The sequence below is a fragment of the Oryx dammah genome, unplaced genomic scaffold (assembly GCF_014754425.2).
Source record: "Oryx dammah isolate SB20612 unplaced genomic scaffold, SCBI_Odam_1.1 HiC_scaffold_27, whole genome shotgun sequence".
In the NCBI taxonomy this organism is placed as follows: domain Eukaryota; kingdom Metazoa; phylum Chordata; class Mammalia; order Artiodactyla; family Bovidae; genus Oryx; species Oryx dammah.
The window spans coordinates 40,720,932-40,744,150 of record NW_024070211.1 but is presented as its reverse complement, the minus strand read 5'-3'; the positions used below and the strand labels follow the sequence as shown (position 1 = coordinate 40,744,150).

The window sequence follows — 23,219 nt, the reverse complement described above, 5'->3', positions numbered from 1 at the left end:
TTCTCTTATCTGTTGCATCTATTTGAGATACCCCCACAGGTATTTCAGAATCAAAATGTAAGCAACTAATACAAAAATTAAAGGAAAAAACAAAATGTAAGCAACTAAATTTATTCCTCCTGTACCCTGGCACCGCACATCCTCTCCCACCTAACACACACACACACACACACAAACACAGGCACACACACATACACACACTCTCTGTCTTTCTCAAATAATGTTCCTCTACCATTTTCCCCCCTATATTGATAAACCCACCCAGTTACTTAACCAAAAGAAGTCAGAGTCTTCTGAGATTCCCCAGAGCCAATCCATAATCAAGTTTTGATAATTCTACTTCCTAAATGTCTTTCAAAAGTCTACAGCCTTCAGCCGTAGCTATAATCGTCTCTTCCTTGTGTCACTCTGCTACCCTCCTGATACCAGTCTTTTGCAAACAGTCTCGCCTTGGTTCCAATATGTTTTCCAAACTGATCACAACCTGATTGGGTCATTCTTCATCCAGAAGCCTGTGCAACTCTCATCTACCCTTCTCCACTCGCTCTCTCAGCTTCATCTCGTTAGGCTTTGGCCACACAAGGTATTTTTTGCAGTTTTTTCCAACACGCTGATGTATGCTTTCCTGTGTCAGCTTCTTTGATCACATCCCTAGGCATATGCCCTCACAGCACACTGTACTTCTCATGCTGAGATTCACTACAGCTATAGCCCTTGGTGTAATTATGATCCCTGATGAACTGTAGATTTCAAAAGGCAAGAATGGGTCTATCTTATCCACCCCATATTTCTAACTCCTAGCACTGGCTGATGGTTGACACTCCATCATCAATGATTGAAGGAAGGGATGTTGAGTTCTCAAAAGACACTTGATGAAAGCTCTTTCTTAGAGTAAGTTTATTTATTTATTTTGGTATTTTCATATTTCAGATGAGGTTTTCTGTAAGGAAAGAAAGATGAGAACACTTCCTTGTGAGTTTACAATTAGAGAAAATATCAATAAGAAAACTAAGCTTATTGAAAGTTCTTTTTTAAAGTTACCTAAAGGTAATTGTAAGTATTGTGAGTTTCACAAATATACAAAAAGATATGTTTAATTCCTGATCCCTGGTATCAGCAAACGTGACCTTCCTTGGAAATAGTTTTAGCAGATATAATCAAGTTAAGATGGGGTCAGACTGGATTAAGATGGGCTCCCAAGGCAATGCTGGGAGGAGGGCAGGAGGAGAAGGGAGTGACAGAGGATGAGATGGTTGGATGGCATCACTGACTCAATGGACATGAATTTGAGCAAACTCCCGGAGATGGTGAAGGACAGGGAAGCCTGGCGTGCTGCAGTTCATGGGATCTCAGAGTCTGACGCGATTGAGGGACTGAACAACAACCAAGGCAATGACTGATGTTCTTCCGGAGAGAGATCTGGAAACAGGTACACACAGAGGGAAGACAGACTTGTGAAGACAATGGCCGAGACTGGTACGAAGCAGCTACAAGCCAAGAATGCCAATCATCGCCACCAGAAGGTAAAAGAGGCATGGAAGAATTCTTTCCTAGAGCCTTCAGAGGGAGAGTGTGGCCTTGCTGACACCTTGATTTAGGTCTCCTGGTCTCCGGGACTGTGAGAGAATAAAGTTCTGTTGTTTTAAGCCACCCATGTGTGGTACTTTGTTACGGCAGCTCTAGGAAGCTAACATATATGGTTAGAATCTGCCTGCCAACATAGGAGACTTGGGTTTGGTCCCTGGGTTGGGAAGACGCCCTGGAGAAGGAAATGGCAACCCACTCTGGTATTCTTGCCTGTAAGATTCCATGGACAGAGGAGCCTGGTGGGCTATAGTCTATGGGGTCACATGGACATGGCTTAGTGACTGAAGAACAACAATACACAAAGTTTATAAGGGAATAGGGAAGAGTGGCATTAATATGTGATTTCTTGGGCTTCCTTGGTGGCATAGTGGGTAAGAATATGCCTGCCAATGCATGGGTTTGATCCCTGGTCCAGGAAGATTCCACATGCCGAGGCAACTAAGCCCGTGCATCATAACTACTGAGCTTATGTGCCACAGCTACTGCTGCCTGCAAGCCTAGAGCCTGTGCTCCACAACAAGAGAAGCCACTGCAATGAGAACCTACAGACCGCATCTAGAGAGTAGCCCACACACAGCACAAAGACCCAGCATAGCCAAAAATAAGTAAGCAAAAGAAAGAAAAATTTTTAAGGTGTGATTTCTTTAGCATTCTTATCAGATACTTTATTTCAAAGGATATACTAAACCTATAGTTTATTTTGTCAATAATTTACCTGAAAAGTGATGATATATGGATTATATTTATTTATATTAAACAGTGATTTTTAACACATATTTTAACACATAATACTATTTTAATAACAGCCCTATAAAATATCATATCTAATAGATTACCTGATTGACATGGTTGAAAATTTGCCAGCTCTCCAAGTGCAACAAGTTGCTCCTGTGGAAAAATTTTGCAAAAATTTTATAATCAGAGAATTAAATGATCACATTAGTAACCTAATCATTCTTTACTAGAAACGTACTTTGATTCTGGATATTTAAGTAACCAACTACTATCTTTAACATACTAGAAATTACACAATCAAATAAGTAGTGATCTTCTGCTGATTTCTCCAAACTTTTATGGCCTTCTATTGTTTCTAGGAATAAGATGCAAATTGAAACCACAGTAAAACAGTGTATGCCTTGATCTAGGGGAATCCATTTAAGGCCATTATTAAAGTCAGTTTCCTTGTGGCTATTCTGACATTACCTGAATTAGATCATTTGCCATTCTGGTCATTACTTGTTGACTTATTTCTGTATTTTTGAGATCTGTAAGAACCACCCAAGTTCCATTCTCAAATTTCACAGGCATAGAAAAGACAATCCCTTTAGGAATACCAAACTGGCCTGCAGGGAACAAACACAAAGCAAAGCAAGACAAAAGCACTCAGATAAATAAAGCTTCCTAGTGACACTGTAGAGAAGGACAGACATAGCTTTTAATGACATGGCTTTTAATGATAATAGTGGACCTAAACTTCTGCTGTTCCCTCTTTATCCCTTTCATCCCTGCTGGGTTCAGATGGCCTGCCCCTGCCTTGGGGACTAATGCAGTCCTTCTCTCCCACCTTGTCTGGATTCCTTTTGTCTGCTTCCTTAGTTTTTCCTTAGGCCTCTAGGTAGCCCCTGAGCCCCAGACCCTTGTCCAATCTGGCCTTTGCTCTTCCAACCTACAACTGCAATCACAGAGCCAAGGAGCGAGCACTGGGAAGGAGAGCTGGTGATTTTCTCACAGTTCCAGTTCCCAGTTTAAATGTGCTCCAAATAAAAAGATTGATAATGTTTCTTACTAACTGAGCAACCTTCAGATAAAATGCCTCCTGTTTTCATGCCTCAATCAAGTAGGAAAATTATTCACACCATTCTAGTCATCAAAAATGTTGTCACTATGGAGAACAGTGTGGAGGTTCCTTAAAAAACTAAAAATAAAGTTACCATATGATCCTGTAATCCCACTCCTGGGCATGTTTGTGGAGAAAACTCTAATTTGAAAAGATATATGCATTCCAAATTCATAGTACTATTTACAATAGCCAAGATGTAGAAGAAACCTAAACATCCATTGATGCATTAACATATTATAATGAAATGCTACTCACCCATAAAAAAGAATGAAATAATGCCATTTGCAGTAATACGGATGGACCTAGAGATCATCAGACTAAGTAAGACAAAGATAAATACCATATGGTATCACTTATATGTCAAATATTAAAAAAAAGGATACAAATGAACTTATTTACAAAACAGAAGTAGATCCACATACATAGAAAACAACTCATGGTTACCAAAGAGAAAGAGGGGAGGGATAAATTAGGAGGATGGGACTGACATATACACACTGTGCTATGCTGTGCTTAGTCGTGTCCGACTCTGTGTGACCCCACGGACTGTGGCCCACCAGGCTCCTCTGTCCATGGAGATTCTCCACGTAAGAATACTGCAATGGGTTGCCATACCCTACTCCAGGGGATCTTCCCAACCCAGGGGTTGAGTCCAGGTCTCCCACATTGCAGGTGGATTCTTTACCGTCTGAGCCACCAGGGAAGCCCAAGAATACTGCAGTGGGAGCGTATATATGTGGTACCGTCTCAGGGACACAGTGATCACTTGCTTCTCACCTCACTTGCCCCCAGCATCGAGCACTTATTGATGAATTCCTACAGAGATTAACTAAACTTTTGGCCATGTGGAATCTTAGTTCCCTGACCAGGGTTCAAACCCATGCCCCCTGCAATGGAAGCACGGAGTACTAACCACTTCCCTAATTATACCAGGGATTTCCTAATTAAACTTTTTACAAAAAAAAAAAAAAGGGTGAGGTTTTAAATGCCTAATTCACTAAAAAGTAACACAGTGATTTGAATTCACATGATGGGTTAGTGCACTTTCACTTTAATTGAACAAGACTCTTTGAGTGTCTACCCATGAAGGAGCAACAAGAAGACCCAGCCAAGGTCCTGCCCTCAGAGTGAAAGTGAAGTCGCTCAGTTGTGTCTGACTCTTTGCGACCCCATGGACTGCAGCCTCCCAGGCTCCTCCATCCATGGGATTTTCCAGGCAAGAGTACTGGAGTGGGTTGCCATTTCCTTCTCCAGGGGATCTTCCCAACTCAGGGATTGAACTTGGGTCTCCCGCATTGCGGGCAGATGCTATACCCTTTAAGCCACTAGGGAGATGAACTCTAATGGAGAGGACATATGAGGCTAACAGCCCATCCATAAAGGCAGGCTGTGATATCCTCTCTGATAGAGGAACACATGCTATGTGAGTACAGAGAGACAGACATGAATTCTGACTTGCAGGATTTGGGGAGACTTCCTTGAGCTGCACCATAGTCACTGAAACAATGGGAAGAATCATGATTCCACTAGTAACATAAAGGATACAAGAGGTGGATCACGTCGGGGAGCAAGACAGTAGGTTTAATTTGGTGTATGTCAGTTTGAAGTGACAACATGACATCCAGCTGGCAATGTTTGACAGGGCAGGGCTCAGCAGTGAGACCTGGGCCTGGAGCTTTGGGAATGAATGGGCTTTGCTCAGGGAGAATGGAAAGCTGTAAGGCAAGAGATACTCTAGGTAGAGCCTACGCTCTAGGTAGAGCATCAGCTATTCTTTCTTTCCTATATTTTAAGCACAGAAGTGCTCTGTATAGTCTTTAGCAGATTAAAATAGTAAGGATATAAAAATATATACACATCTTTTGTGGATGGAGAGCAAGCTTTCCACATTCCTGTTGCTGCCTGGTACCTAAAGAGCTGTGCCCTTTGTATCTTGCATCTGTGTCTTTGCTCCTGTGGCTCCTGAACCCAGGTGTTTTTCCCATACTTGTCTGTCAGGGAAATATGACTCACACTTGCAGGTGACACTTCTGAAGTGTCCCCTCCTTTATGATGCCCGTCTTTGATTCTTCCTGCTGCCTACTGAAAACTGAGCTTGCTTTCCCTTCCTCAGTTGGGAAACAGTGAGAAAAACTCAACGGAATGATTTCATTGACATATGTGACTCTCCTTTCCTCTGCTGTGAGTCTCCTAAAAGGCAGAAGCCAGGCCTTTTCCCTGTGTGTGTTCCCAGCACATACACACAAACTACTGTGGCATTGCTGAAAGGACGAGTGAAGGAATGCGTGCATGCATGATTACGGAATCGTGAACATCCTGATAGCTCACAGAACCTGTAAAGAGGTAGACAGGTGAGGACACAAAAGCAGGAGCACAAGGCATACATTGAGGTGTTTAGTCATCATAAGATATGAAAAAACCAGATTTACCTTCGCTCAATACCCCTAGAGACACGATCTCCCCAGGGGGTGAGCCAAGGCACCAGTATTTCAGCGTAGTGGCTATACTGTGTGCGGCTAACATGCCTCCAAATTGTCTTCCTGTGGCGGTCAGCGTTTTAAGACTTACCACAAACTCTCTGTTTACCCAATCCCTGTGAGGAGAGAAGGAAACGATTTTACAATGGAGAAAGGACTAGGAACGGAAAAGAATGGTCCCGGGTCAGTGCATCTAAACACAAGAAATCACCTCCACAAAACAGAAACATGACTTCCTGAATCCCTCTTCAAACTTCTTCAATCCCATCAAGAGTCAAGTAATGAAACGGGGCAGAAAGGAGGCCTAAAGCGTCAAACTAAAACCATGATAAAATGAATATGAACACGGGAGAGGGGCCAAAGGCTGCAAGAGCAGTTTCATTACAAAGAATGGATTCTACGTAGAGGCTACTGGAGCCAGGGGCACCTTTCATTTTAAATAAAGTATCATGAAATGCTGACTTCCTCATATTGGGAAGTAAGGAATTCTTAAGCTTTTCTAATCTGAAGTTTAAAAACTCAGGGAATAGTCCAGCTGGACTAGAACAAGCATGAGGAGGCCGTCCCTGCTGAGCCAGCACAACAGCTCCAGGAGATGCTGGCCCCGCCAGGGAGCCATTCAGTGGAACCGCAGGAACTGTACTCCAAGAAGGTGGAGGACACAAAAGGACACAACTTCTAGGCATGGGTGAAGGAAGGGAAGGGAAGACAGGGGTGATGAGATGCATGTGCTACCACCCGCATGTACTGCATGTGGAAAGTACTGCAAAGTTTAGAAAAAAGTTCCAAAGGCGTCCCTCCCTCTACTTCTTCCCATACTCTTTTTGTGATGGTAGTGCTGACTGTGACAGGCACAGTTCTGAGGGCCTTGCCCGTCTTAATCCACTTCGTCTTTCCAGGAACTCTGTAAGGCCCGTACTCTGTTACCCTTTCCAGTTGGCACACGGAAAAATCAGGGCACAGAGACACTAAGTAACTTCTCTAAAGTCACACAGCTAATAAGTGACTGGATGAGAATTCCAACCCAGGTGCCTTGCCTCCAGAGACAATGCTTCTTAGTGCGTCTCGACTCTGTCTCTCCTGGGACTGAGCACCCAGCTTGGCCTGGACCTGCTCACTGGAATTCCTAATTCTCGAAGCTTGTTTCAACTAGTTTTGATTTGAACAATCTCTGTCTTTGCATTAAGCACTTTATATAGGTTTGCTTTAGCAATAACATTAATGGAATATGTGAACCACTTAAAGGATAATCTGAAATATAAAAATTCATAATTCCAAAATCAAATAAATTGGAGGTGGGGTCTGACTGGTTGAAATTCTGTGGAATTTTCTTTGCTTCTTCAATAGAAAGCATAAATGAGGCTGAGTATGAACAATATCAGGTTATTTTTGTACACAGATTTCTAAGATGATTTTTAAAAGATTATAACAATTATTATATGTTTATTCAATCTTGTTAGAATACTTCACTTAAAGAGATACCATACCGATCAAAAAGCAGGCTTAAAACAGGGCGTGAATAGTGCGGAGGTCCCCAAATAGCGCTCTCATATCTGTAAACTTTGGCTTTTCTCAGATCAACATAGTTATTTCCACTAATATTACCCCAAATGATCACATCTTTGATGCCTGTGAAGAAAAGAAAATTTAAAAATAATATAACATAAAAAATGGCCTGCAGCCTTTCTGTTTGTGTGCTTGTTTTACAATTGGTCCTTTTAAAACAGACAAATTTATGCTCCCTAAAACTCTGCAAATGATGTGGATCATCTCCTTAATCGCCAGGGTTTGGCCATTCTTAATAATGGTTGTGGGTGGTGTGGGCATATGACTGACTTCAGGAGACACTGAGATGCTCCCTGAGTGAAACTGCTACTGAAAATGAAACCCCTGCTGTGGTCCTAACGTCACCACTCTGTGTGCCATGAAGAGGATTATTTTTTTTTTTATATCTGCTTTGATTCTGACAGTGAGTCCTTGATTCTAGACTGGAATGAAAATCTGGGCAAGTCACTTGACTCCCTGCATGGCGTTCGTTTCCTGCAATATGTGGGTGTTGAAATAAGAGGACCCCCGAGGAACATCTTAATCCACAGAGTTACTGAATCAGCTTGTATGCAGGAGGTACTTTTAGATGGGAGGCTCAGAAGAAAACAAATCAGCCCGAATTCTTGCAATATTCTGGAGGTGGAGGGGAGTGAGTGAGAAAATAACTACTAGAAACACAATATGTACTTCGAAGAAAAAGAAGAGGATGCAGTTAGAGAGAAATGGGGATCGGCCTTTAATACGAATCTAGTAATTGTGGATTTTTTACAAATGTATACAGGGGGAAAGAAGGCATTATTGATTTATTTATCAACTTATTTGCTTACAAACTTAATTTCTTATAATTTCACACCACTTTCTAGTATGGTGATAGAATTCTTCCCTGTTCTGTATGAGCTAAGTTTGCTGTTGGCTTCAAGTAACAGAATATCCTTCTGACTCAGCTTAACGGGAAGTTCACTTTTCTCAAATAATAAGGCGAGGTAGGCAGAGACACTGGTGTTTGTTCAGCAGCTCAAAGATGTTACTGTCTTGGCCTTCCCCTCATGGTCCAAAAATGCTCCAGCAGTTTCAGCTACCACACTCTTACAGAGTTGTGTTCAAAGGCAGGCAGTAGGAACAAGGATTTTTCTTGTGAGCTTTAAGCCCCTTTATGGTTCTAAATGCCTTAAGTTACGCTAGAGAACATTATAGTGGACATCTGCTTTTTTCCCCTAACATCTCTATTTTTTTTTTCTTTAACTGCATACAGGTTTTTCTTTAAGGTACCCTTACCCGATTTAAGCCCATTTGGTTTGGGTAAAGCTGTTCTCATACCTCAAGTCTATCAATGGGTATGAGACCTAGATTCCAGATTTCTGATCACAACAGCTGATCTGATCTCCTGTTCTGATCACGAGAGTTGAACAGAGACGGGCACATGGTCCAAGATTGAAGGCAAAAGGAGAAGAGGGTGGCAGAGGATGAGATGGTTGGATAGCATCACGGATTCAATGGACATGAACTTGGGCAAACTCTAGGAGACATTGAGGGACAGGGAAGCCTGATGTGCTATAGTCCATGGGGTTGCAAAGACTCAGACACAAGTTAGCTACCAAACAACAACACATGGTCCAAGCGTAGCCAATGAAAAAATATTCTGCTAGACTTTATACAAAGAATCGAGTATTTTTTTTTTTTTTTTGCTCCATAGGGTTGTTGAACAATGATGCCAAGGGCCGTTTTGCCACTTTTTAGAGAAAGTCAGTCTGAGAATCAGACCAAAGTGACAGAAAGCAGAGCTGAGTGATGAGCCAAGTGAGAGCACAACCCAGGCTTGACATCATCATTTGAATTCCAGCATCTGGCTACACCTGAAATAAGAACTACCCCTGCACTCTTACGTCGGAAAACACTCTCTCTCTGACTTCTGTCTCTTTGAGTGGACTTTCTGTCACTTGTACAAAGTGAAAAGCAGAGGAGAAAAGGAAAGATATACCCATTTGAATGCAGAGTTCCAAAGAATAGCAAGGAGAGATAAGAAAGCCTTCTTCAGTGATCAGTGCAAAGCAATAGAGGAAAACAATAGAAAAGGAAAGACTAGAGATCTCTTCAATAAAATTAGAGATACCAAGGGAATATTTCATGCAAAGATGGGCACAAACAAGGACAGAAATAGTATGGACCTAACAGAAGAAGAAGATATTAAGAAGAGGTGGCAAGAATACACAGAACTATACAAGAAAGATCTCATGACATGGATAATCACGATGGTATGACCACTCACCTAGAGCCAGATATCCTGGAATGCCAAGTCAAGTGGGCCTTAGAAAGCATCACTATGAACAAAACTAGTGGACGTGATGGAATTCCAGTTGAGCTATTTCAAATCCTAAAAGATGATGCTGTGAAAGTGCTGCCCTCAATATGCAGGCAAATTTGGAAAACTCAGCAGTGGCCACAGGACTGGAAAAGGTCAGTTTTCATTCCAATCCCAAAGAAAGGCAATGTCAAAGAATGCTCAAACTACCACACAATTGCACTCATCTCACACACTAGTAAAAATACTCAAAATTCTCCAAGCCAGGCTTCAACAGTATGTGAACTGTGAATTTCCATATGCTCAAACTGGTTTTAGAAAAGGCAGAGGAACCAGAGATCAAATTGACAACATCCATTGGATCATCAAAAAAGCAAGAGAGTTCCAGAAAAACATCTATTTCTGCTTTATTGACTATGCCAAAGCCTTTGACTGTGTGGATCACAACAAACTGTGGAAAATTCTGAAAGAAATGGGAATACCAGACCACGTGACCTGCTTTTTAAGAAGCCTGTATGCAGGTCAGGAAGCAACAGTTAGAACTGGGCATGAACAACAGACTGGTTCCTAATTGGGAAAGGAGTACATCAAGGCTGTATACTGTCACCCTGCTTATTTAACTTATATGCAGAGTACATCATGAGAAATGCTGGGCTAGATGAAGCACAAGCTGGAATCAAGATTGCTGGGAGAAATATCAATAATGTCAGATATAGAGATGACACCACCCTTATGGCAGAAAGTGAAGAACTAAAGAGCCTCTTGATGAAAGTGAAAGAGAGTGAAAAAGCTGGCTTAAAACTCAAGATTCAGAAAACTCAGATCATGGCATCTGGTCCCATCACTTCATGGCAAGTAGATGGAAACAGTGTAAACAGTGATAGACTTTATTTGGGGGGGCTCCAAAGTCACTGCAGATGGTGACTGTAGCCATGATTAAGATGCTTGTTCCTTGGAAGAAAAGTTATGCTGAACCTAGAGAGCATATTAAAAAGCAGAGACATTACTTTACCAACAAAGGTCCATCTAGTCAAGGCTATGGTTTTTCCAGTAGTCATGTATGGATGTGAGAGTTAGACTGTATAGAAAGCTGAGCACTGAAGAATTGATGCTTTTGAACTGTGGTGTTGGAGAAGACTCTTGAGAGTCCCTTGAACTGCAAGGAGGTCCAACCAGTCCATTCTGAAGGAGATAAGTCCTGAGTGTTCATTTGAAGGAATGATGTTTAAGCTGAAACTCCAATACTTTGGCCACCTGATGTGAAGAACTGACTCACTGGAAAAGACCCTGATGCTAGGAAAGACTTGAAGGCAGGAGGAGAAGGGGACGACAGAGGATGAGATGGCTGGATGGCATCACCGACTCGATGGACATGAATCTGAGCAAACTCTGGGAGTTGGTGATGGACAGGGAGGCCTGGTGTGCTACAGTTCATGGGGTCGCAAAGAGTCAGACACGACTGAGCGACTGAACTGAACTGTATGGAAAACATCCCAAGTAAGCGTCCCAATACACTAGGTCTGAGAAACAGGTTTTTGTGTGACTGAACTCAAGGAAAATTCTGAAAATGTGTGCTACCTTCTTGGCATCTGGAATTTTCCTGAAATGATTCTCCGTGAAGGCTCACCTAGTTCACATCACTTTAACTCTGTTATTGCCAACTTCCTCCCTGCCACTCCTCTTCAACTGCTGTCCCTCTATCATTTCCCTTTCTTTGTCCCAACTGGTCTCCATTTTTTTTTTTCCTTTTCTGCTTCTCCTGTGCTCCCTTTAAACACAATTCATCTTCTGACTGTCTCATCCTCTTATGATTCTCGAGTCTACCAGCCCAAACATTACTAGGAACAGAAACTGATGAGACAGCATATCCTCTTAACAAGTTTACTATCCTTACCAACCATTACCATGTGCCAGGCACTCCTCCAAGCCCTTTTGAAATGCTATCTCTTTGAGTCTTGGCATCAATTCTAGGAGGTAGGTGGTACTCATATCCTGATTTTACAGGTGAGGAAGTAAAGTACAGTAAGGTTAAGCGATTGCCCTAAGTCACACAGGTGGGAAGTGGGGTAGGATCATTTTAACAGAGCCCTGAATATTTTTTAAAAAACACTGAGGACCTTAGATAACTATTCTTATGGGGGAAAAAAATTGAATTTTAAACTTCAAATTACTACTTGAAAAAAATAGGAATCTTATTATTTAAATATTTGTTTCTTAATTTTTATAATGATGTTAAAAGATCAGCTAGTCATAAAAGCTAAGGAGATCAAACCAGTCAATCCTAAAGGAAATCAACCCTGAATATTCACTGGAAGGACTGATGCTGAAGCTGAAGTTCCAATACTTTGGCCACCTGATGTGAAGAGGTAACTCACTGGAAAGGACCCTGATGCTAGGAAAGATTGAGGACAAGAGAAGGGGGTGACAGAAGATGAGATGGTTGGATGGCATCACTGACTCAATGGACATGAGTGTGAGAAAACTCAAGGAGATAGTGACGGACAGAGAAGCCTGCATTTCATGGGGTCACAAAAGAGCTACACACAACTGAGCGACTGAACAACAACAATTAAAATGTTTGCACAGTGCTGAAATCACACAATCAGAAATTCTTGGCATCTGCTCCATACTTTCTAGTCCAGATATCCTGACTGATTTTAGAAGAGACAGGTTCTTCCTGGAACCTGCTGCTGTGATATCTGTTAAAAACCAGACATGGAAACTTGAGCTCACTCACATGAGGGAGTAATTTTCAGTTTCCTGGCCAGTGCTGCCTTTGCTTGGCCTTCCACACCCAAGGCCACTGCGACAATATTGTGGGCAAAGGTTGGGGCGTATTTCATAAGCAAAGCTGCTTTGAGATTCACAAAGGTTTTCCCTCCCACAATAATTTTGGCAAAATTATGAGCATTTTTCTCAATCAAGGATCCATAGAGCTGACACAGAGGAGCTCTGCTGCGAATGCAGTCTTCCAGACTGTATATCTCCTTGTCCACGTGGTCATCCAGGATGATGATCACGTGGGCGCCGTGGAAGGCCTCTTCCGCTTGGGTGCAGATGGACACACTCTGGAGGCAGGGTGACGCCAGATCCTCAGCCTCTTGTTTGTGGCTTATGAGTTTTTCTTCTGTGTGCTTATTGTCAAATAGGTTTATGCTGATTTCCATTTGTGGTCCAAACACTTCACCACTTGTCAAGATGGGAATTAGATGGTAGCAGGCAAGAGATGATGCACTAATCAAAATGGAAAACCAGATGATGAATGGTTAAATCTTTGGCTCCTTTTCAGGCTCTATTCTTAATAGGTATTTTTCTGCATGTGTATTAATACTTGATTAGTATCTTAAATTGACATACACAGCTACACAGATATTTTTAAGGCTAGGAATCAAAAGTAAAACAAAAAATTTCTCACTGCTAACTTCTTGTTTTGGTTATCGGAAAACAATCCCAAGGCAAGAAGTGTACTTGTTTATAAGGCTTTTCCAATTAAACAGAATAGGCAGAAAGCAAAATTTAAAAGAACTGTCATGTTACTGTAATTTTATGTTTTAAAGTGTGAAAGTGTTATTCGTTCAGTTGAACACTGGCAAGGTGTCATGTATCTGTACTCACAATTCAGCCAGTGTTTGAGTACTCTATAGCTTGGCTGATAATGAGAGCCCTAACGACCTCATTATTGTTAGGGGACTTCAGGGATATATCTGGGCACTTTTGGTTTTCATTCTGGGTTTGGAGAGAGCTGCAATGGGGTTTTCAAGAGCATCTGTACCATTTTAATCCTTTAAAAATATCTAAAGCAGATGAAATATTAAATCTGGGTGTTTGGTTCATGTATGGTTATTACATCATTTTCAGTTCTTTTAGCATTTGGAATATTTCATAATAAATAATTTTTCAGCTGAGCCTGTATATTAGGATACACACATAAGCAGTAAGAAGGGCAGTGTGAGAGACAGATTCAGAGGTGAGGAAAGGAAAGGGAGAGGGAGAGATACAGTAAGATGGACAGCAAAAGAGACAAAGACACAGTGCAGAGAAAGAGAGGAAAAGCAGTGACAAACACTGAATGCGTCCACCCAGCACTGAGAGCGAGAGTGATGAAAGTGAGAAAGAGAGAAAGAAAGAAGGGGCGGGAGGGAGAGGAGGGGAGGTTACAGAGAATGTGCGCATCGGGAAGACCCCAGGATGAGGATGGCGCTAGCACATGTGGGAGAGGAAGAAGGCAGCAGTCAGGAAGATGGGGGGGAAGGAAGGGAGCAAGGGGAAGGGAAGGGTGGTATGGGGACAGACAGCATGAGACACACAGAGGGAGGGCAGGAGGGCTGCAGACAGTTATGCAAAGTAAATATCTTTGCTATAAAGCTGCTCTTAAAAAAAAAAAAAAGCTGCTCTTAGATTCAGTATGTATGTGTATTACATGCATATTACATACACATTAAAACTATATGTAGTCTAGAAGTCAGGGTGGTGATTTAGTCGTTGAATGGACTGTAACCCCATGGACTGTAGCCCACCAGGCTTCTCTGTCCATGGGATTCTCCAGGCAAGAATACTGGAGTGGGTAGCCATTTCCTCCTCCAAGGGATCTTCCCGACTCAGGGATCACACCCAGGTCTCCTGCATTGCAGGCGGATTCTTTATGGACTGAGCCACCAGGGTTCTAGAACTCATATATGGGGCTATATTAGGTGATATATATGCATATACGTATACTGTGTATCTATAACAGTCCTATACCTACATACAAATCTCAAACTTGACATTCAGATACTCTTCCTTCATGTAATTAATTCCACATCATTTTTCCTTTCTAAACATAAAAAGCCAGTCTCACAAATCCTGGGATTTGACGGTCCCACCTGGTGATCCAGACCTGCAAGGGGTTAACAAGACCTTTCAGGGATTCCTTCTCCAGCTCTTTTTCTATATGTGTCCCCAGGTTTTCTTGAGCAACTTTCTTCATCAGCTCAGTCGTCATGCTAGAGGTGACACCGTAGTAAAGCTAAATATTGGGAAAGAAAAAAAATCAACACCAGGATAGCTGACAACGGCTATAATGGAAAGTTCTTGTTTCAAGCCCAAATAGAGTAAAAAGAGAGCTGAGAGAATACCTTATAAATAAAGAAGTTTGAAAAATACAATAATAAATCAATAATGTTTTAGACAGATAAGTCAACTTAGTTTTTATACCTGGGCATGTTCTAGGAACTCATTATATCCTCCCAAAAGCAAACCCTTTCCTCCACGATCCAACAGCTCTCTCCAGATGATAGGGGACTTGTTGTGATTCCACCTATTCTTTTTGCACAAATCTTTCAGCCACTCCTATGGAATGATATTGTCCATGAGAGGTCACACATTGCATCTGTCTTGGAATTCAATTCAGGAGTTCACACAGTAAAATTGTAGTTTTTTTTTTTTTACCACCTCTGTGTATATATAATAAAATTTAGATATCTTTAAACTGTAAAATACAAATATAGAAATAGTGATGAGTTGAGTAACAAATTAATCAAGTAAGAAAGAACATTCTTCAAATTCATCAACCAAATAAGGGTATTGAAAGTTGCTCTCTTTCCTGAGCAGACCTAAAGTGCAAGTGTTTAGCTTAAAATAGAAGCCAAATTTTCTGACTCAAATGGTCTTTTGTATGAGCTATCTCTGGTCTTAGGGCCACATAAACTTGATACTGCTTTCCAAATATGTGAGTATAGTTTATATTTTTTAGACTGAATTAATGAGCTAAAATTATCTGGGGATTTCTGATAATATTTACTGAGGAAAAAGTTTAAATCATCATTATCTGGTTTGCACACACCAGGCCTTCCAATATCAACACCTGCAGAGAGAAAGAGCGAAACATTGCTACGGGTATAAACTGTGGCAACATTCTTGCCTTTGGAGGTGTGCGTAATAAGGCTACCTTACAAACAACATCTTAGAAATCAATTTCCCTTGTTGAAGTTTTCACCATGATGAGTCCCCCATGGTCCCTCCAGCTGCAACCTAGGCTCACCAGTGAAGTACTGGGAATCTGGACGAAAGGGACTCTACCTCAAAGGCCTTCAGCAGCAGGCAGGGTATGGGGATGTCCTGGCAGGACCTGGGAGAGTATGTATAGAACTGGCCCCTGAGGGAGCTGAATCAGGAGGGGAACATAAACCTGGATGAGAGAGTTTGTCAGAGTAAGTCACTCTTCTATGAAGGAGTGCACCCTGACAAAGGTGCACTCAGAAGAGTGTGTAACACACTGCTAGGACAGTTCTCCAGAACTGTCAGGAACGACCATGGAAGAAGGGATGAAAAAGCTTAGAAAAAAATGGGCTTGTTACAGTGGATATGTTACAATGGAGGGCTGGCAACTCACTAGTCCACTGTGTCCTCTGGAAGGGCCTGGAGGACACTACATTCACCAGAGTGACAAGGAATGCACCCGTGAGAATGGTCTCGCATCACTGAGAAGCCCCGTGTGGCTTCATTTCTGGGCCACGGTTGTTAAAGGTCATGCTGTTATAAAAGAGCAGGACCCTCTATAAACTGGGATGATGGAATTCTGAAATAAAAGAAGACGGGGGCAGTGCCCAGCAGAGGACGTCTACTGTGAAAGAAGCACTAAGCAACCCCAGCAGTAAGAAAACTTAGACAGCTGAAGGCACAGTGCAGACAAGAAAAAGTTATGCAACAGCCCAAGAAAACAAGTTATCACTCAACAGAGCTAACGCAGCCATTGCTATGGCCATTAATGCTGATTTCCTGTTAATGGCACTATCCCTCAAAGACTACAACCAGCCTCTTGGTGGCAAACTGATTACACTGGATCCCTCTTCCCTGGAAAGAGAAGTGATTCATCTCGATTTTAATCAACATATGTTCTGGGTAGAGAATTGCCTTTATTGCTTATCAGACTTTGGCTAGCACCCTGTTCAACACCTTTGAAAATGTTTAACCTGAGTTTGGGTAAGCTCTGGTAGTTGGTGCTGGACAGGGAGGGCCTGGCGTGCTGCAGTCCATGGGGTCACAGAGTCGGACATGACTGAGTGACTGAATTGAACCTACCACATGGTTCCTGCTTAACATCACTTTGAACCAAGAAGCCTACTGCAGACGAAAGGATGTATGGCTTTGGGCACGTAACCAGGGGGTCCACTGGCCCTGTCATGTTTGGTACCATCTAGCAGTGCTACTAGGGGATGGAACAGCCCACCGAAGGTGCAGGCACCAGCTGAGAGACTGATGCCTGCACACCTTGGTAGTGGCTTGCTCAGTTTTTTTTGGCAAATGGACAAGCACAGCAGTCATCACATCATGAAAAAGGAATTGAGTCGAGGGCTTGGGCCGCTAAGGATACAGGTCTAAGTCACCACACCTACTAAGCCACCTGCATCTGCAGAGGGTGAGGGGGCTCCACCAAGAACAGAAGAGGAGAAATGCGAGGAGTGTCAGTTATGGTGCTGAAACCATGTGTAGTAGAGGCTGCTGCTGCTGCTGTGGTGGAGGCTACTGTCATTTAACTAAACTTCGACAGAGGACGACATGGTTGGATGGTATCACTGACTCAATGGACAAAAGTCTGAGCAAACTCAGGGAGACAGTGAAGGACAGGGGAGCCTGCTGTGTTGCAGTTCCTGGGGTCGCAAGGAGTCAGAAATGACTTAGCGACTGAACAACGATAATTTCTTATAAAGTTAACCAGAATTCTGGAAGAGTTGTTCCAAGATAGTGTGAAACTTACTATATGGAGCACGTGGATCCAAAAGGCACAACTGTTGAACTAGCAAATCCTGTCACATGTCGTCCCTATTCCTCCTTCGTGACCAAGGCATTCATGCCCTCTGCCACCGGGTACATTGACTACTGATGTTTGAATGTTGAGTATCTCTCTGGAAATTGATCTCAACCAAAGGATGTTCCTTTGCCTAAGGTTAAGTCTGTTCCCCAGGGCAGCCCACATCCAGTGACTGTTAGCTGTTGGAGAATAGAAACCTGGCCTCCTTGCTGATTTTGGGGGTATCTCTGAAGGGTCACACCAGCTTTAGAGTTCCCTGTAGGGCCAGCTGAGCTCCCTGTCAGTGCTGTGCATGCCTGCTAAGTTGCTTCCAAGTCAAAATCCTGTTTGACTCTTTGTGACTCCATGGACTATAGTCCGCCAGGCTCTTCTGTCCATGGAATTCTCCAGGCAAGAATACTGGCATGGGTTGTCGTGCCTTCCTCCAGGGGATCTTCCTGACCCAGGGATCGAACCTGTGTGTCTTCTGTCTCCAGAATTGGCAGGCGGGTTCTTTACCACTAGTGTGACCTGGGAAGCCCGTTAGTGCTGTATGGCAGTTCAATGTCTCCCACTGCACAATCCTGCCTCCTTCATTCTTTCTCAGGATGCTGTTCCCAAGAGTACAACCCAGTAAAGGAAACTCCTTCACCTAAATTTCCATCTCAATTCAAATGAAGGTCATGTCAAGTAAAGAAGTCCCTCATGCCATTAGAAATCAATATGAAGGAGAATTGAAAGTTAAAGAGTGCATACAGGCTCCGTGGATTCTTATAGGAAAAAGAACAGCCAAATTTATTCTACTTACTGATTAGGGCCTCATTTGTTCTACTAGGCACTAGGAATATGAATAATGTTTTCACCTCGTATCAAAATATCAATAGTACATGAACATTCAATACTGGAAAGTTATCTGATACACTAGCTAATATTTAATAAAACTGGAGCACACTTTTATGTGTATGTGAGTTTAACAAACTATAAAGGCCTCTTACCTCCCAAAAATCAGGATGTTGTGTAATTTTATGTATCCGGAAATCAGGAAGATTCTTTTGTAAATAATCTGCCATAAGTTCTGCTTTCGCATAATACGGGCAATCAGCTCTACCTAAAAAGAGTTCAAATTCGCAATATTTTCTTTCATTACATGGAAATTATCATGTAGTCCCAAGCATTTGTCATATAATTATGGAATTAATCACACAGTTACAATGTAATTTACATAGAATTATAGCTTAAACTGTCACCACATAAACTTGTGACTTTTCATATATATATATATATATATATATATACACATATGGCAAAATAAAATGAATTTCATAGGAGAGCAGAATCATAAGTAATAAAATGTAGAAAGGAAAAAAAGACTAATGAATATTTATTCTCCCCCAGTTCTATTTTAGACCTCTGATCCTCTAAGAGACTGCCAGGTTACTAATTAAGCATGAACTGCTAATAATGAATGACTCATTAGTAGCGACAAAAAGGCAAAGTGTAAAGGGAGGAGTGGTAAAATCACCGGAGGATCTGACATGTGTGGCAGGAATGCTGTGGAAAGCCGAAGTGGAGGGAGAGAGACGAGTCTGTGATAACGTTTTGGCGTGGGTAGGTGATCCTGACCTTACTAGAGAAATTGTGGGTGTGAAGGTTCAATTATAGGCAAGTGCAGTTGGAAATATCTGTAGTATATCTGAGTGGATCTGACCATCAGGCAGCTGCATGTTCGAATCTGAAGAGCAGCCCTCATGTAATGGCTTAGGATATAGATTTTTGCAGTCATCAACATAGACAAAGTGACAGCCACCAAAATGGGTGGGATTGAATGGACGTCCGGGGCAGGGCCCAAGGGCAGCTCCCTCTCTATGGCATTCTTCCCTGGTTACTCCCAGTCACCAGTTCTTCAACCTTCTGGTGACTTCTAAGTCGTCAGCTCCTCTCAAACTCTCCCTATTAGCTTTTCCTGGAAGCTCACTAATTCAGACCACTCTCTGGCTCTTGTCTTAAATTCTCTTGCCTCACTGTGCTTCTGGCAAATTAGCCCTCACCCTGGATAAGCTCAATAATCTGCCTTTTCTGTGCCTGAGTTCCATGTACTTGGCACCCTTGGATAAACACGGTAGAACAAAGCAGAGGAGTCATTATACATTCATGGTCACCAGTCTCAGTTGGCATCACCAACTCATGGACATGAGTTTGAGCAAGCTCTGAGAGTTGGTGATGGACAGGGAAGCCTGGCATGCTGCAGTCCACGGGGTGGCAAAGAGTTGGGGCTGCAAAGAGTCGGACTCGACTGAGCGACTGAACTGAACTGAGTCTCAGTTAGCTCCCAGCTCTTTCTGGAGATCCCTCCGTTTCCCTTCTGGGATTGGTATGCTCTTCTGTTCTCTACAATTACTGTTACAAACTTGGTCTACTGCCTTCTCTCCAGTATTTTTCTGCGTTATCAGAAGACAATAGAAAATTCTGCTTTCTACTTTAGACAAACTAAACCAAATCATATAAAAAGGCATCAGTTGGGAAATCCCTCAACCTCCTGCCATCAAACCTATCGGCCTATCTGCGTCTAGATTCATTCTTAACTTCTTTCTTCTATTTGATGGAAGAGGGGTTCTACCTTCCATCCAGGTCTAATCTCACCACTTATGATCCGAACACCACCCCTTTCCACTTCTATTGGTTAGCTCTGCTTTTAATGGCCTGTTTCCATCATATTTAAATATACTCATTATATTTAAGTTTCTCCTGTCCTAAGAAATAAAAAGCCAGTGACTCCCTTTAGCTATTGCCTCCTACCTGCTCTTTTCTATTAAAACTTTTTGAAGCAGTTCTTTACACTTGCCATCCCCAGTTCCTCACTTCTGTTTTTCATTCCACTGCAATCTGGCTTTTCCTATAATTCTTTAGAAGGTCACCAAGGACCTTCATGTCACTAAATCCAATGGATACTTTTTGACGCCTTTCTTATTGACCCTTGGTAGCATTTGTCTCTCTTCTACTCGAAATACCCACTATGGCGGGGGCATTCTTCAGGTTATGTTTTTTTTTCCTGCTTCTCTGGCCCCTCCTCATTATACTTTTAGGTTCCTTTCATTTATCAATTCATTAAAAGATCAGCATTCTGCAAGGCACCTTATCTTCATTCTCTATGATTCTTCCTGTATAATCTCCTCCATTCTCTTGGTTTCAAGTAGAAATCTGTATCTCCAGTTCAGAACTATTTCTTTATCTATCTTTATATGCTCTTTCTTGTATTTTTTCAACTCTTTCTGAATGTCTCATAGGTACTCAGCATGTTTATGATAGTTTTGCCACCACTCCTCCACTATATCTGCTCCTTCTTTTATGTTACATTCATCTACCCAGTTATTTGGGCTTCCCAGGTGGCACTAGTAGTAAAGAACCCACCTGCCAATGCCGGAGACATGGGTTAAATCCTTGGGTTGGGAAGATCCCCTGGAGGAGAGCATGGCAACCCCCTTCAGTATTCTTGCCTGGAAAATCCCACGGACAGAGGAGCCTGGTTACAGTTCATAGGGTTGCGCAGAGTCGGACATGACTGACATGACTTAGCAAGCATGCACCCAGTTATTTAAGGGTAGTATTACTGAGTACTACAGTATGAAGCCTGCTCTTCTGCTTTTGATCAATGACTTCCCATCTACCCAGTTATGCAAACTACTGCTAGAAAATAATTTTAACTCTTCCTTCCTCCATCCAATTAAATGCCTATTCTATAGATTCTGTCTCCTTAACACCTCCCCAATCCATTCGGTTCTTTCCAACTCCATTGCCCACCATTCCAGGCCAGGCCACCAGTATCTCCTTACTGGACTACAGTACCTAACTGGGCTCTGGATAACCATCTTCTTCTTCTCACATTGTAGTGATAACACTCAGATAAAATGCAAATATGTATTTGCATTTTTGTATTTTGCACTTTTTGCATTGATTATGTATTTACAAAATACAAAATCAATGTATTTTGCACTGGTTATGTATCTCCTTTCAAAAGCCTTCCATGTACTTTGGATAAAGTTTAAAATACTGAACATGGCTCACAAGAATCTTTTGATATATTATCTAACTCTGGCCTCAACTGATAATAGTCCCTTCCTTGTACTCTATGCTTCAACCCTACTAAATCTCTTTCAATTTTCTGCTTATATTCTCCGTCATTACCCAACTAGTGCTTCTCATTCCAGCCCTACTCCCAGCTACCCATGCCTAATTTACTCTCCTCCTTATAACTTCCTCTCTGACAAGTTATGCTCATCTTTCAGGACTCTGATTAAAAAATCCCTTTCTCCAGGAAGTCTCTGCTTAAATAAGGTCCCCTGCCACTGCTACTGCTCTGATAGAACCCAGCCTGGCCATTGCCACAAATGCTTCTTTGCACATTTGTTTACCAGCATACAGTCAATCGTTGCTCAAAAATATTCTTCTGAATGAAAAAAGAAACAAAGGAAATAGGTTTCAGCAGATGGGAGATGTTGATGCTTCCAAGAGGTCAAATAAGACAATGACAGACAGGGCCTGTAAAAGTCATTGGTGATTTTGGTGAGGGCCATTTTGGAAAGGAGGCAGAAGTAGAAACCAGATTTAGGCAGCAGCAGAAGCCAGATTGAAGGCCTGGAGATAGAAGAGAGTCTACTCTTGAGAAACTTGCTGAGAAGGAAAGGAGACAGGTACAACAGCCTGTTGCACTAAGACCCTCTTCGGTGGTTTTCTGGATATCAGTCCACATTTCCAATCCTTCTCCTCCATTGCTGACAAGGTGGATTTCCTAAAATGCAAACTCATTAAGATACCTGGCTGCTTAAAATTTTTAAATGACTCATTGTTTTCAAGATACAGCTCAAACACCTTCGCTTGGTGTCCCTGAAGGGCAAAGATCTGACTCCTTCTCCCATTCTTTTAAGCCTTCCAAAAAAACTTTTTTTTATTTTTAATTGGAGGGTAATTCCTTTGCAATGTTCTGTCGGTTACTGCTGTGCAACATGAATCAGATATATCCCCTCCCTCTTGAGCCTCCCCCCTTCCCCACCCATCCCCACCTCGAGGTCCTCACAAAGAATCACTAACTAGCTATTTCATACATGGTGTGTGTACACCTCCATGGTACCCTCTCCGTTTGTCCCACTCTCTCTTCCCTCGGTGTGTCCACAAGTCAGTACTCTATGTTCGTGTTTCTATTCATGCCCTCCTGCTCCCATTCTTGACCCAGGTCCAGTCACTTCCTCCATATCCAGGGACTTCCGGCCTCTGTCCCTTTATCTGGAATATCCTCCCTACTCCAAACTTTCGTAAATCAGCTCGTGTCACACTTCTCAGAGCCCTGTGTACATTTACCTCATTGCATTAACCGCACCATCAAAATTATTTGTTTACGTGCTACTGGATCCGTGAGACCAAAAGCACCTCGAAGGCAAGGATGTCTTTCCCTTCACTGTATCTTGCTTCCGGCAGTGTTTGTACACACTGCTCAATTGACCTTTCTGAATGAAAGCATAATTAAGCCTGGGTGGCCCATATAAAAGCTGGAGCGGCCACAGGAGGTGGGCAGTCGTCGGTGTTTTGAGCGATCTGCGGGTGTACGGGGGTATCACTCACCCGCGAGCACGAATTTAGCCATGACGAAGCCGGGACCCTGGGCTTGGGACCGCGGCTCCACCGTTTCCAGGTAACCACGCCGCCCAG

At 42.4% G+C, this 23,219-nt stretch overlaps 1 protein-coding gene across 3 annotated transcripts; it reads right to left on the bottom strand.

Annotated features, from left to right (window-relative positions):
* Nucleotides 1–194: 194 nt before the first annotated feature.
* MDH1B (malate dehydrogenase 1B) lies at nucleotides 195–23,203 on the bottom strand. Of its 3 annotated transcripts, XM_040228704.1 has the most exons (10): nucleotides 23,133–23,203; nucleotides 18,515–18,627; nucleotides 14,945–15,079; nucleotides 14,614–14,756; nucleotides 12,489–12,985; nucleotides 7,392–7,533; nucleotides 5,857–6,020; nucleotides 2,791–2,930; nucleotides 2,424–2,475; nucleotides 195–940 (listed from the first exon to the last, which is right to left on the bottom strand). In XM_040228704.1, exons 1-10 carry the CDS (start codon nucleotides 23,152–23,154, stop codon nucleotides 927–929), a joined length of 1,422 nt encoding a protein of 473 aa, XP_040084638.1. In that variant the 5' UTR covers nucleotides 23,155–23,203; the 3' UTR covers nucleotides 195–926. The 3 variants fall into 3 exon arrangements, with proteins under 3 accessions (XP_040084638.1, XP_040084637.1, XP_040084639.1); XM_040228703.1 differs by lacking the exon at nucleotides 195–940 and having other exon boundaries at nucleotides 2,156–2,475; nucleotides 23,133–23,196; XM_040228705.1 differs by lacking the exons at nucleotides 195–940; nucleotides 23,133–23,203 and having other exon boundaries at nucleotides 2,156–2,475; nucleotides 14,614–14,733; nucleotides 18,515–18,628.
* Nucleotides 23,204–23,219: the final 16 nt, after the last annotated feature.

What these genes read in the sequence shown, in the direction of transcription:
- MDH1B (XM_040228703.1), bottom strand. Translation starts at nt 23,154, where the DNA reads ATGGCTAAATTCGTGCTCGCGG. An exon ending in TTGCAGGTCTGGATCACCAG is followed by an intron (nt 12,986 to 14,613) that starts GTGGGACCGTCA and finishes CATTTTGATTAG; the next exon opens with TGCATCATCTCTTGCCTGCT. An exon ending in TGGCAAATGATCTAATTCAG is followed by an intron (nt 2,476 to 2,790) that starts GTAATGTCAGAA and finishes ATTTTTCCACAG; the next exon opens with GAGCAACTTGTTGCACTTGG.